This window comes from Poeciliopsis prolifica, unplaced genomic scaffold, assembly GCF_027474105.1.
Source record: "Poeciliopsis prolifica strain line A6 unplaced genomic scaffold, Auburn_PproV2 SCAFFOLD027, whole genome shotgun sequence".
Classification (NCBI taxonomy): Eukaryota; Metazoa; Chordata; class Actinopteri; order Cyprinodontiformes; family Poeciliidae; genus Poeciliopsis; species Poeciliopsis prolifica.
The window spans coordinates 6,161,263-6,176,340 of record NW_026562402.1 but is presented as its reverse complement, the minus strand read 5'-3'; the positions used below and the strand labels follow the sequence as shown (position 1 = coordinate 6,176,340).

The 15,078-nt window shown below is 37.5% G+C and overlaps 1 protein-coding gene across 2 annotated transcripts in view; it reads left to right on the top strand.

The window, feature by feature from the left end:
• The window catches only part of nphp4 (nephronophthisis 4), a 146,510-nt gene that overhangs the window by 45,032 nt on the left and 86,400 nt on the right, over positions 1-15,078 (top strand). For both annotated transcript variants that reach the window (XM_055048663.1, XM_055048664.1), the window contains one exon: positions 3,798-3,933. In XM_055048663.1, the coding sequence (XP_054904638.1) occupies positions 3,798-3,933 (136 nt within the window). The remainder of the gene's footprint in view (positions 1-3,797; positions 3,934-15,078) is intronic.

The window sequence follows — 15,078 nt, the reverse complement described above, 5'->3', positions numbered from 1 at the left end:
TGCAGAGGATGGTGAAACTGAACTCTGATGTCGGACAAGATCTGCAGATGCGCAAAAATAGTTTTTGGAGTGCTTATTTCCATGGCATTTCATCAGCTTCTCCAAGCACTGTTCTTTTTGCTGATCGAGAAATGATTGAAAGTTTATCTAATAAAGTCAGCAAAAAAATATATATATATTTGAAGAAAGCTTGCTAGGCATTAATGTCATTTGAGTATAATACTGGCAGATATCAGGGTTAGGTACTATTCCTGGTGTCCATTTCTGCTCTCACTTCTCTGGATCTGCAGCACACACTATATTTTGCTCTACATGCTGTCCTTTGTTTGTGTAGATGGCTGGGACAATTTTTTTCTTTTTTGAATTTGAATTCAGAGAACAAATCAAACATTTGGACTGTATTTAGTAGATAGGTGACATCTAAAGGCAGCTGGTTGCACTGGATTTATTTTTTAGGGTTATCATGGTAAAGGAGGAAAAAAGCATGCCACATATATATTAAAAAAACATTTTGAGAACCATGAATAATTTTCTTCCCCTTCATAATAAGGTTCAGCTTTATGTTGAATCCCAACAAAACACACTGAAGTTTCTGATTATAACTTAACAAATTGTGGAAGAGGTATGAATACTTTTACAAAGCAAAGGTGGTATCACATTAATACAGAGCTGCTCATAGGTCACATTATTTTAATGCTTGTCTGTTTTAACCAGACTTGGACAGTTTTTAATGGTCACAAATTGAAGTGTATTATTGTCATGGTGAAAACTGTAAAGTCTTGCTGAAGTAGCAGTTTTTACTGCTGCCTTCTCTCAAACCCTGGGATGTCCTAAACAACTTTTGTTGCAGAGTTTAATGGCTAATAAAAACCTGCTGTTGCATCATTGCAGTCCGCCACTCCGTAACACTATTCTTTGCTGCATCCAGAGGCAACAATGGTAAAAGAAAACAAAGAAATGAATGATGAAATCCAGTCAGTAGAGTTTTGGTACATCCATTGGAACCAAACTAAGAACAAAATGTAAAAAAAAAATAATGCAAACAGATTGCGTTCCCCAGCTCAGATCAAATGTTTGGCAAATTCTTCAAATGTCTTCTTCTGGCATTCCAAATAAATTTGCATAAATGAAGTATCCTTCTGTTTATGCACTTCCTCCTCCTGCCTGTATTGCTCATTACCTGCACCTCCTCCACACAGTAGCTATATCATCTGTGTCAAGGGCGTAATTTAAGATATGATTTTTTTTTTCCTCTGGTGAATAATGCTGCAATTAGCAGTCAACTCCCAAGCAAAGTTAGTTAATATTGTTGAATTTATTCAGATTCTGATGTTTCAGAAAGTATTCAGTGTGTGAATGGAACAGCTTTATTTATTTATTTATTTATAGTTTTTTTACACCAATGTTTTCGGATAATTATGTAACAGTTCAGAAGAAATGCTTTGGCCTTTGAGTCTTATTGAGACCACAAAAAGAGTCATTGTCAACCTTTCCAAAGCGGGTGTTGTGATGTAAGGTCATCAATCCACTCAGTGAAAGAAAATCTCATCTCTGACAGTACAATAATTTCTGAAATCTTTTGGAGTATTTTCGGAGTAACTTTTTTTCTTTTAACTGAATTGGTCTTTAACTCTCCTCAACGCATCATGTTCCTATGTTTTTCAACGTGGAAACATGATGGCATGTTCCAAATAAGGTTAATAAACACACTTCTGAAAATTTGTTAAAAGATGGCTTAATGTTTACCTCCAGAGGTTTTACATGTTGATACTCAATATGGATGTTGCATATAAAATGCCTATTTTACTGCATTTCTTGTTTGCATGGAGAACAATTGTAATCTAATGGATCTCACCGGCATCCATTTATATGTCCTTCACACATTACAGCTTTCCAAAATTCTTCTATTTAATGTATGTAAAGCAAAGTATATTCATGTTTCATTCATCTCGATCTATTAAGACGTTAACATTTTCATGAGCTTAATCACAGTTTCTCATTTCAATTTCCAATGATTTTGTGCAGAATTACATTCATGTATAATGACCTGTTGACACAGGTTTGGCACGTGTGAATTTTATGCACTTTTCTGTAGGCTTCTCGGATTTGTGGCTGGATTTCTGCCAGCTGTCCAGAAACAGCACAACTCCTCTGTTACGTTTTGCATTACAGCTCACTTTGTTCAGAATACACCAATTGTCCCCAGAAACCCATAGTCGCTGCTCTGGTGACGGCACAAACCTCTTGGCTCACACAAATAGAAGTTCCAATTAATGAGTTGTGTGGGCGCATCAGCGAGCCATTAAGGAGCAGGTCTGAAATTTAAATTTTTTTTTTTTTTCAGAAATATTAGGAATATGTGTCATGACAGTCTATTAAATATTTTTATACTGTCTTGCACATTTTCCTACCCACAAATATTAATTTTTGTTTTACGTTTCTGCACTGCTTTTTTATGAAATGACACAAATGAAAATATTTCTGATTAGTATTCTACTTTGAAGCAGATTTGGAGGTGATGTGGAGGCTCTGGCTTTGGTTGCAAACATAAAGTTCGCAGCTGAAGCTCAAACAGTTCCTTTCCGATTTCTATACGATGCTCTAATTCTGCTATATATTTTTTGCTTGAAGTTTGTCCTTTCTTAATTATACCTACTGTGAATGGCGTTAGGAAATGTGGTTGTGCTGACAGCACTGTCTCCAAAATACCTAATTGGTTGAAAACATAACACTGTTCGCCCACATGCTGTCACTGGACAACCTTACTAGAAACCTCTGCATGCACCGAATGTGTGTTCTGACATTTTTCCACACATTCTTGTCAGTGTGAGTGCTCTTATTTAAGCTGTGCCTGTCAGGGTAATTGGCTGGGATATTTTATGCAGTTTTATAAAACAGTAATGCACAAAACAGTAACGTGAAGGATGAAATAATTCCATTTAAAAGGTGAGAAAACTGGAATGGCAAAATAGGCTAGGGAACTCAAAACATGACACAAATTCTTGAAAGTGGGTATCCACAACAAAATGTATTGTTTTTTTTTCTCTGTTGCATACCAGGCCCTTGGAGAAACTATGATTATGTGTGATGACACGGCTCTCTTAACATAACAAAAATGTATGTACAAACATTTAACTATACAACAAACTCATCAAGATGCTTACCCACAATCTGTGCCTGACGACTCGTGTTTTATGATCACAATAATCATCATCTCCTCCTTACGAAAAAATATTTTGTGCTTCTTTTTTTTTTTTTTTTTTTTTTTTCTTTTTGAAGAGGGGAATGTCTGTTGGAAATCTGGTTTGATATACCCCTATAGTGTAGGCAGTAATTATGGTGTTTTGACTCTCACTGGTGCTGTCAGTGATAGCTGACAGTCTGTCTGGCTTGTGTTATGCTGGATGGTTTTAGAAACTGGAGAAAAAGAAGGGGAAAACTGACTGCAGAGAGTCTGTGATGCGAAAGGAAGAAAAGGCACTCGGCCCCACCTCATGACACGCGAACGCTGCACAGTATGCTCCCGCCTCTGGTGTATGCAAACTGTGAATGACGAATACATAGAAAGCCATTTCATTTCTCACACAGGAGGCAAGTGCTTGCCAGGAAATATTTAGTAAGGGATTGTAAATCTTCCAACACATTGATTTTGTTTCACTTTTAATGGAAAATATAGCTATAGGAGGAGAAATATTAAAACCTTTCACATTTTGGAAAAGCATTGTAATTTCTTCATTACCGCCTTCACATTTTTCACGCCCACGTTATACATCAATATCTGTTTGCTTTCTCTTTAGCTTTGCAACATCATCACGTCCTCAGATGCTGGGCCTTCGCAGCAGCTTGGAGATCAAAATGGCCAACAATCAGGCTTTGGCAATCGTCTTTCAGCTAGAGTACGTCTTCTCCGCTCCTATTGGCCGAGAGACTATGGTAAGAGGGACACACATGTATTATAGAGTGGGTTAATCCTAAATCAGTTCCTGGCTTGGTATCAACTTCTTCTTGAAATGGGCCCCAGCCAGGAAGTTATCTTTATAGAAAACATCTTTACATGAATAAAAATGAGAGGAAAAAAAGCTGTCAAACACTCATTTCTTCCCGTCTTGCTGTTTGAGCTTCCTGTTCTTGCAGATACATATCAAGGAGTTTGAATCCAAACATTTTCTGTGTATGGTTTCAGCAATGGCCCCCAAGTCACCAACTATCTCTGAGCTATTATGATTGGAAGAGTAGACGACATGCTGGTGTTCTGTTATCAATCATTTATTGGTTTTATAGTACAAGTTTAGATTTCTGAGTTATAAACCAGATTGCAATATTTAACATAATGTCAGATACAACTCTTAGGAGGGGGGGGTCATTAAAAGCAGTGGGTCTCATTTTTAGATCATCCAGGTAAGAGACTTTCTTCTGCTAAGAACAGTCTGCTGGAAGCAGACTACATCCCAATCATATCCACATTAAGGCAGGAGCTCTCCAATTAGCCTCTTATATTTATTATATCTTTTTGCACTTCAGCTGCTGTGCCAGGAGGTCCTGTATAACCAAAAATATCTCAACAAGCAACTGAAACAAACAGTCGTGTTTTTGAAAATATAGGAAAAGAAATGATAAACACGAACTGCTCTATGATCAGGTTGCCTGCACATAGTGATTAGGATGCATAGTGCTCTACTTTAAAAAGGCCTCCAGCTAGGGCAGATAGACACACACCTCCATGTTGTGCATGAGAAACTAAAACTTTGACACTGTCAAATAGACTGATTTGACAAGAGAGGAAGAGGGAAAAAGTGTGTGCAGGGGTTGCTTTTCTTGATTCCTTTTGACTGCACTAATCATAGCAGAGTATTCATCCTGTGGTTCACATTGCAAACATTAAAATAAAAACACTATTACAGACATGGCAGAACACCAAAAATCCCTCATTGTACATGTGACAAACAAACTCTTATTCTAATTTAAAACCACAATATTCCAATTCTTCCCTGTATTTGTAATTTCTACTGCATAACTGTTGACTCTATTAAGTTAGATGCAGTTATTTTATGGATATTCATTTTTTTCTGCAGCGTTAAATGAAGCTGGAGCTTGCTCATGTTTAGGGTTTTTGGTCATATAAGTTCAACAAGCCAGTGATGGAGAGATCCACACTGGCGACATGTCTTGGTAAAACAAGTCGATACTAAACAGCTGCTCCCAGCATTACAAAATACACAAAAAGACTGTGGTAATTATGTGTGTGGGAGAGCCCTCAACACTTTGCACATTCTGCGGCTAAGCTCCTGCTATGTCACAGAGTACAACCCTGTATACAATGAAGGGTCAATAGGGCAGCAATTAACAGCAGCAGAAAAACAAGCAGTCACAATGTCACCTGAATGACATGGTACATCAGTATTAATATAATAACTCATGTCTTTTCTTACCATGGCAACCTGTTGACAGGCACTTTTCTGTGTGGGTATTTATATGGTTGTTTGTTTCATAAAATTTAAAATATCATGTGAGCCTGTTGACTCATAATGGATAATAATTAGACTAAGTGACATAGTTATACTGTTTAGCTTATTCTCGTCTGAGATACATAATAGAGTTTAAATAAGGAGTAAAGACATTGCTAGGTTCTGTGAATATCTAGTTTATTCCTAAGAAGATCATTAGGAATACTGATCAAGTCAGAATTAAAACACTGATTCAAAGTTGGCTAAGGAAATGTAGCTGGGTTTGAGGCTCAGTGACCATCGTTGGTGAAAGTAGAGAAGGATATAGATGTCTGCTCTAAAACTTACAGCAGTCCGTCAGTCAATGTTGAGAGATTTCACTCAAAAATGTTGCAGCTGGATATGAATCCAAAAGGAGAAAATTACCAGTCAACTCAAGTTATGCTGCCACAAGGTCCAAAACCCGTGACTGCACTGTTGGTTGTGAAATATCCTCTCCTGTTGCCACCAGTGACTTTTATGATGCTCATTAGCTTTACTGTGGGTGTTCATGGTCCGCATAGTTAAACAAGCACAGACTAACATTTTAGGCTTTTACAGGGACACTTCCGTTGCATCTAGCGTTTAAATTTTTATTTATTTATTTTTTACATACAATCACTTCATATAAAATATATTTATGCTTTTGCAGAAGCTTTTTTTCCCCACCATTTTTCTTATGTTCACCTATGTTCAGAAATTAGAATAATCCTGTTGGAACAATCTAGTTGTTCTCTGGATCATCTCAGAATAGCAACAGATCCTCACCCACTCGCTACTCCACCACATTCACCTTTTCTACCATTGAATTCTGAATGTTTGATGAAGTAAAAAATATTTTAAAGCGTGCAGAATACTCTCTGTTTGTGGCGATGTCGTGTGGACGTTTTTAGTGCGTGCTGATACATCGGCATTCAAGTTATCACGTGTTTCTCCGGATGTTGGTTGTTAACCAAAAAGGATTTTCTCTCGTGCTTCCTCCTAAAAGACAGACACGCAGCTGCCGAACTTCATCTTGCAGTAAGACTCCCATATGATAATATCGGCTGATGGCTACAGCTTTATGCTCTGTGACTTTGGCAGCCAAGAACAGCATGATGAGGCAGTGTACTTGTGCATGCACTGTCTCAGCTGTCAGAGATGCGACTCTTCAAAAGTGTTGAAGTGGTACTGAGTTAAGGTGTGCCTTCAGGGAAGTCAGTCGAGCTCTGCCAACTGGATTTCAGACCATTTGATGAAAGTAAATGTGGATGATCATGCTGGATAGTCGTCACAAACTTCAGTAAGACTTTTTGAACATTTCCAAGACTTGGAATTGTTCTCTCAGTTGTAAATCAAGCAGCAAATAAATGTTTTTTTCCCCTCTTTAGAAACCTCAGTTACTGACTTACTTGCTGATTTTTAGTACGTAGAAAACATCATGAAAATCCTTGATTAAGAGCACCAAGTAAAAAAGCCACATTTGGTGTTATTTGTGGATTTATGAGCTCTTCAAAAATGTTTTTGCTAAGAACAGTTCTATAACCAATGATGGTTGCAGCAAGAAGGGTTGAGATCATTCTGCCTCTGTTTGTCCCCAGGCTGTCCAAAAAAGTTAATTGTATTCCTGCATCTACAGACTTTTATAGGGGTAAGTCGGCTCCACAATTGAAGTGAGTGACATAGTGATGATGTTTTCATCAGCCAGCAGCAGAATGTTCAAACTTAACAAGAATCAGACATTACACTGATGAGAGAACTAAGAAGGTACAGGTACAGTTTAACTGTGAATGTCAGCCAACAACACGATTACTACACTGAATTCTTCAGCTTTTGTTTCTGTTGTTTAGAAAGGATGCAGTGGTGAACAATGACACAGGTTTTGTTCTGACATTGATGCAGCACTACATTACCTGTTATTCTGTTCTGCCACTATTGGGCTTTTTTTGTAAACCCTCAGCTTGTGGAATAACACGCTATTTACTTGGGCTTTGTCTAAGGTTGATGGGAGCTCAGGAATGACTTGTCGTTTGTAATTATTTGATGAAAATCTTTTGCAAAAGAGCCTATTGTTTTTTTGGTACCCCAAAAACCAAGATCAGACATTAGCACTTCAATAGACTTGGAGAAGCTAAAAGCTGGATGATATGGCCAAAAGATAAAATCTCAGATTGTTTTATACCAAATTTAGTTTCTGATTTTAATGAATTTATTTTTTCCTCACTTTTTTCCTTGAAATACAAATTATGGAAAATGTCTTGAAACTTGCTTTGTACTTTAATTCATGTAGTTTCATTTTTTTTGTGCCGCAAAACTATAACTGCAACAGAATTTTTGCCACAAAGTTTCTCTCTTCTTCACTGCTAAATCACAATCATTCCACTCTAAAGGTTGACAGATGTGCTCCCTCCTCCACACCGTGCAGGTCTCTTAGAGCAGACCCATGTCTGCCGGTCCACAGCGGTAGTTGATATGTTTTTTGGAGTTTGTAGCGATGTAAATAATGGGCCAACAAATGGATGCTGTCAATCAATACATGTGCTCAATACTTGACTCGTACTACCCCTGAAGTGAGAATGAAAAACAGACAAAAACCATGCAGAACTTTCTAATTGGCATGAATCCACAAGCCACTCTTGTGGAGAAGTGCCGACAATGTTCCAAAGACCAAGACTAAAAAAAAGGAGCAGTGTTTTGTCTGTTTTTGCTGCTGTTCTCTGGAACCAACTGGAGAGATGCAGAAACTGTTGCTGTTCCTTTAAATCAAATGTGAAAACACTGCATTTAGTACAGATTAAGATTCAAAACTATCAGTTCATTTTATTTTGCTTTTGCCGTTCATTTGTTGAAATCAGAATTTGAATACTTTTGTCTTTTCATATAATGCCTGAGTTTTTTAAAAATGTATTTTTCTTCACTTTACTTTTCTGTGAAGCACATTTATTGCCTTGTGCATGAATATTGTTATACAAATAAAAAAAAATCATGCCTTACCTTAGAAATGTGTGCATAAAGACATTTATTTAGGTCTCACAGTAAACTTTTGTACTTGCTTCTCCCATGCTGCTCTGGCTTTCTTTTTTTAACTTCAACACTAGATGGCGCTGTTTGGTGCAACATTGACAACCGTCTTGTGTTGAACTGTGGTGGCATGACAGGTGCGGTCTGCCTTGTTTTTGCTCTTTCCTCAGATTAAATAGACTTATGTCTTTTGATGTTTTCTGAGGGGGCTAAGGTGACTGCGAAGAGAGGAAAAGTAGTTTGCTGAAATCCCTTTTCACTCTCAAAACATTACCACTGCAATACAGAGGCAATCACCCTGTGCTCTCAGAGTGCCTGGATGCTTTGTCCGTGCTGTGTTGAAAGCCAGCCAGCCTCTCACTGTAAGGCAAAGCACAAGGATGGCCTCCTTTTTTTTTTTTTTTTTTTTAAATACAAAATTGTATTGCCATCGTTGCCTGAGGTTATGTAAAAAGAAACTCTTGTGGTGTCGTCATTTTTCTTCTTTCCCACTTAGCAATGTACAACCAGACTTTGCTGTTTGGTTGGTCCCTGTGTCATGTCTCCAAGTGTTGCCCTTGATCTTTCAATATCTTTACACTATACTTTTATTTCACATTCTTTGCAGTCATCAGAGGGATGAAGAATAACGATTTTAATGACGTAGTGAGAAAAAAAATGGAGGGTATATTCCTGATAGGCTGCTCTCCAACTGTGTCTGGGACTGATGAACTTCAAGTAATCAGCTTCTCTTGAGGTCAAACACACTAGGTCCACATCCTTCCTTTTACCTTCTCAGTGTAGCTCTACTTTGTGATTTGGTATTTAACTTTTTTTTTATTTTTCTTTCATCAGTGGTCCTATTGTACTTTGCTGCAGACAATTTGATTTGACATGATGGTTTGCACTCTTTGTCCTTCACTATTTGCTGCAGCACATTGTTCCACATTAGTTCACTGTCTGCATGAGAAGAGACCTGAAATAAGGGTTTACAGCAGTTTACCAACCGGATTAAACTACTGTAATGAACAGTGTCAACCTGAAACACACAAAGTGCTGCAGCATTTAGATGTTTCTTTGTCAACACATCTAAATCACACATGGTTGTTTAGCAGGACTCCGTACAACTTGAGTTGTTCAGAGTCAGGTGTAGAGGACGCATATCCAAACTCTACAGTACACCAGCCCTCGAGGACTGGAGTTTGACACCCCTGCTGTGGGATCTGAAGACAGCTTGAGGATGTGATATATCTATCTATGACAGACAGTCAGGATGACCAGCTTGCCTCTAGATTTAAGACAAAAAAACATTGGGGCTGCTGGAGTGCAAGATGTCAAATGACGCATCTTATTTTAGCCGTCAAAATGCAGTATTGCTGAAGTGCAACGAGACAGAACACATCACTGGACTTCAGACTTACTCTCTTCAGTAGCAGTGACACTTGAATAGAATAAAACCAAGGCGATGCTGAACGCCTTCGAAGTTTCGTTCAAAGACTTGCAATGGGAGATGTTCTCACACATTTTATGCAATGAACATTATATTGCCATTGTCGTACTTAACTTGATATCTACAGTGATTCTGTGATTCTTACCTTTTGCATAAAAGCTCACATGGTGAATAATCAGAGGTTAGATACAGCCTAGAAAGGAGTTTTTCTGTTTGGCTACATGACAAAACTCATGTAAGACGTTATATCTATTCATTCAGAAAATGACTTAAAGTTCTTCTTTCTGAAGGAGGTTCTGTAGGTATTGAGGCGTGGGGTGCTATCAAAGAAAATTATATCTTTTAGCACCTCTTGCACTTAGTTATTTACTCAAAAGTTTTTGTAAGAACCTTCTACAGTGTGACAAATTGTGAGAAGACTTGGATCACTGACAAGTGATGTTAGGAAATGGCAGTTTTCCTAATTATGTCCCGTCAGCATCAATTTATCCTCACCTTAACTTCATCTCAGGCATTTCTTCCCTGCTGCTTGCTGTTTACTGTCTCTCTGTAAGCTTGGCACTGTTCACCTACTGAGCCGTGCAATGCAGTCACATACTGTACAATTTAATACAGCACGATGGGGCATATTGTTGCCTGTCTTCTTCTGCTGACAAGCACTAGCTCATCACTAATGGGTGGGCTGGTCCAGGGGAAATTGAGGATGAAGGCGCTGACGGCCTGCATGACTTTGTCCTTTTCCAAAGAATCAATCTGTCACGAGGGTGAAGAAAGCAGCAGTCATCCAAAACACTGACATGAGGATTGAGTGATTGTTCTTTGGTCGAAGTCTTAAAAAAAAAAAGACACATAGAGGATAAATGGGTGAACAGAATCAAAGTTAAGGCTTTATCGAAAGGAAATAGTTGGATTCATGTTTCCAGTTACCCCAGAGATACTGCTAGATGTGAGTCACCTTCTTGAACGGTAATTGGCAACTCTCCCAAGCTGTTACATGATATCAAACCTAAATTACTATAAAAAGGGTGTTGACAGTTGTGATATGCGTCATGTACTGAAATAGGTTCTCCGTTTGTGTAACTGGGCCAGCACAGAACGGCTAATGAAAGCGTCGCCTACCTCACTTTTTCATGTTGTGCAACCTTTAACCCAGACTCAGCCTTGTGAGTGGCACAGTTGATTACCGAGCGTCTGAGGAAGTGTAACCATTAATGCTTGACCTTTAAACAAACTCACTGTTTTGCCCTTTACTGAGCTCTCATCTGGGTATATGCAGAGGCAGAACTGAATCTGGCAGCAGACTCTTTCTTTTCTCTGTACAAAGCATTCTACAGTATTATAGAGAAAACAACGTCGTCTGTAAGAGAAAAGGTCTGACTTGGGTGGCATTTATGATGTTGAGCAAAAAAAAATGGCCAGGAAAACTGTCAGATTGTGGTAGTATGGTTATTTCTTGAATGCATTTTGTTTATACAGGGTACTTTGTATAATTTTAATATTTTTTAAATGTAGCATAATATTTATTATAATGTGTGTTTTAAATTGGACGTGTTTGTTCTCATTACAAAACAATCCTAAATTGAAAAATCTTTTATCTCTTCTGTGTAAATCACAGAATGATCTAATGCCAAGGATTGATATGAGAGATTGCAGTAAATACAGTGACTTGATTCATCAAATTTTATTGAAAATATTTCACTAGATCTATTATAGGAACACAGCAGTCAGAGTGATTTGGATTTCTTCTGCGTTATAGCTGATTGTAGCCTCTTTGTAAGCTTTTTTTGCTTTACTTTTGGTTTGACTGTGTATATAATTTTATATCTTCAATATAATTAATATATCTGTTCTCGATTAACACAAGACTTGAATTTAAGACACCAGTTTAATTTTCAACATTGTGCATTTGTCATTTTTATGAATTATGCCTAAACAATCATGATGCTGTCCTCTACCAGTGAGGAAAATGTCAAAACTGTATTTCAAGAATCCCTCTATGTGCTTCATAAGTAGCGGAGACGAGAAAAAGAGAAAAATGAGGACTAAAATGTAGTTTTGCCTTTGGCCAACAGCTGAGGCTTATTAACAGAGGTGATAAGAGCTTATCAGACATTTTCAGTTTCCTATCTCCTTTATTGTATCTTGAGAGAGAGAGGCAGGGATGAGAGAGCATATTTCCTCAAAAGTGGACAATAAGGTCATTTATAGTGCAATAAACAGACAATAAACAATAATTTTATTAGTATCTTGATTTATAGTGCAGGTTACACTCAAAATAAAGCAACTGGTTGGCGTTTAGTCAACAAAATTTGTAATAAAAATAAGACCATTTCCAAGATATTTTATAATGCAGTCTCTGTTCTCATTTTAATGTTCAGATGAGCTTTGTAGATTATTTTTCTCATTTCTTGAGAGAGAGAGGCATAGGATCTAATGAACCTATGCAACAATACTTTTTTAAAATATTAATGGGTTCAGTTGCCACTAATTCTGCTCCAGCTCCTTCTAATTTTGAATGGATAAGAAAGTATTTTCCTCCCCACATATTTTAACTCATCATTTTGATGTCACAGACACGTTTCAAGGCCTAAAAGTTCTCCCACATAGATTACATCAGTAAACCCAAAAGTTATTTTTAAAAAGATGAGTAAAGTGTAAAGTGCCATATTACATTAATTAGGAAAAAAAGTTATCCAAATCAACTTGGTCAAATGTGGAAAAAGTAATTGCCCCCTGAAATTGCCCTGGTTGTTCACAACAACTGCAGAAACAACTTTCATCAACCGGTTATGATTATTAAACGGATGAAGAGAAATTATTCTCTTTCTTCACTGTGGAGGAGAGTTGTCTCACTCTTCTTCAAAAAATATTGTTAATGTAGTCACCTTGTAGCATTTTAAGCTGATCTGAGTTGTTATATAATTGTGGACTTTGGCTAGGCCACACGAAAACATTAATTACATTTTGTTGTCATTTAGAGTACTATCTGTACTCTGTTTTTCATCAAATGGACTTTAAAACGTTCTCAGGCCTTGTCTGTCAATAGGGTGTAATGGTACCTGTTGCTAGATTCGGAGGAGGGATTTCATCAAGTCAAACCTTGATGAAATCGGATCGATCATGTAAGCTTCAAAAGTTTAGTGATTGAACAAAATGTTCAGACATGCTCTAGGAACTCCTCACTTTCATTATCAGTCACCTTAAATAATAGGTAGGAAACTTTGAGTGTTTAATCAACGGACTCCCTGATTACTCCACCTAATTTCACTGCATTAAACTTCAATCACCAAAAATGGCAAAAATATATATATTTTGGACAGTAAAAATCTAATTTTAATGGGTTGTTTAGTGTAATATTTGCATAAGCTTATATTGTATTGGCTTAAAATAAATTTTTCCTATCATTCTACAACAGGCATCGACTGATAGCAGCCCAATACTTAACTAACTCAGCTGCTTTAAAGTACTTATTGCACTTCATTCAATAGTCTCCTTTAACATGACATTTAGTTCACAGAGCTGCTCAAATGTCCTGACAGCACATTGCCTAAAACATGCAGAACCTTAGATTGCATTTTTGATGAAATATCAAACTCAGACTGTTTAGTTTCCAGCATGGATAACATTAAAAAGATTTACTTGTGCTTTAGTATATCTGAAAGTTAATTTGAGTCATAAACAAGTTAATTTGTATATTTATTTATTTAGTGTAAGGATTTTAACTGAAACGAGAGTTGATATCAAGTTAATTTACATTGAGAAAAAGCCTTTTCCAAGTTGAGCTCTACACAGAAAAAAAATCCTCTTAATCATGTTTTTATTTCTCTATCTGAGATGTTAGTGCAAAGGAGATGGAAGAGAAACAGTATGTGGAGCAGAAGGTAGGAACATGGCTGGCAGCAGCAGGGTTTATTAAAGGTGTCAGTGTACAGCCTCTCCTTGGTGCCACGGAGACTCTTGTTTGGATTTTAATTGGCTCACAGGCGGTACATGTTGTATAGATTGTTGTGTGTTTTTCCCATGACTGCCCCTAAGTGGCTGGATGTGTGTCACTTGAAGGGTTGTGCTGTGTTTGGTAAATTAATGTGAATCTACCAAAGCTTTTAACAATCAAACACTCATTAAAATGTTTGTGCCACAATGACACTATCCCCAGAACACAAAAAAACACCCCATAATGTTTGGTGCTGCTAAGGTCAGTGGCGCTGCCTTCGTTGTTACACAGACATGAATCCTCCCACTAGTGTGAAGCTCACTTTTTAAGAAACCAGTTAAATATTTGTTTTTGTTCTGATATGAAATGTCATACAAATGTTAATTAAATGTTAATCAAATATCCTAAGAAAAATAATGTCATGAGGACTTAGAAGTGATATATACACGGCCTGATTGGTGGCCTTTTCTGGAGTTCATTCTTCCCTGGAGACGCCTTTTCCTTTCTCTCCATGAGAAGAGACGTTGAAGATGAGGCAAGGGAAGCTATGTGCCACAGACACATTATTTTGCCTGCCTAATTAAAATGAATGTCAGTTCTTCCCCCACCGAGAAGTGCATCAATCTCCCCCCCGCGATAGGCCCGGGGTGAGTCTTACCCTGTCAGTGCCTGCCAGCAGTGCCATCCTTTTCCAGATGGATGTGGCGCCCCGGCAACCGGAGAGGCGATTGGTGATGATGTTTGAACATCTAATCGTTGTCTTGTGAGTTCAAACTCAAACTTAGACCCCGTTGTTTATGTAAAGCAGCTTCAGCGAGGAAAGCAAGGGTTTGATTAAACACAGTTACCAAATGAGGTGCTAAGAGTCACTTTAAACCTGAAGCAGCTGTAGCAGGCCTATTTAAGTTATATATTTTTTATATACCCTCTTATATCTAGAGCAGAATGGCAAAGTCTTTGATGGTGCATGAAACAATCCATGTGTTCAAATATCTCTGCAGGACTATTTTTAGAGAAAGAAAATGAAGTGTCTTTACCTGGCAACAGTATTTGCACCGCTGGTAGTTATGAATTTACATATTATCACAAACTTATAGTGATCAACATTTTTATCACAATGTGAATGTGAAATGATTTGCCACTTTAATGAGGAATTAATAACCATCTGAACTTTATTGCTTTTATATTACAATACCAACATTTCTGAAAAAATGTAGATGGAAATGTGTCAC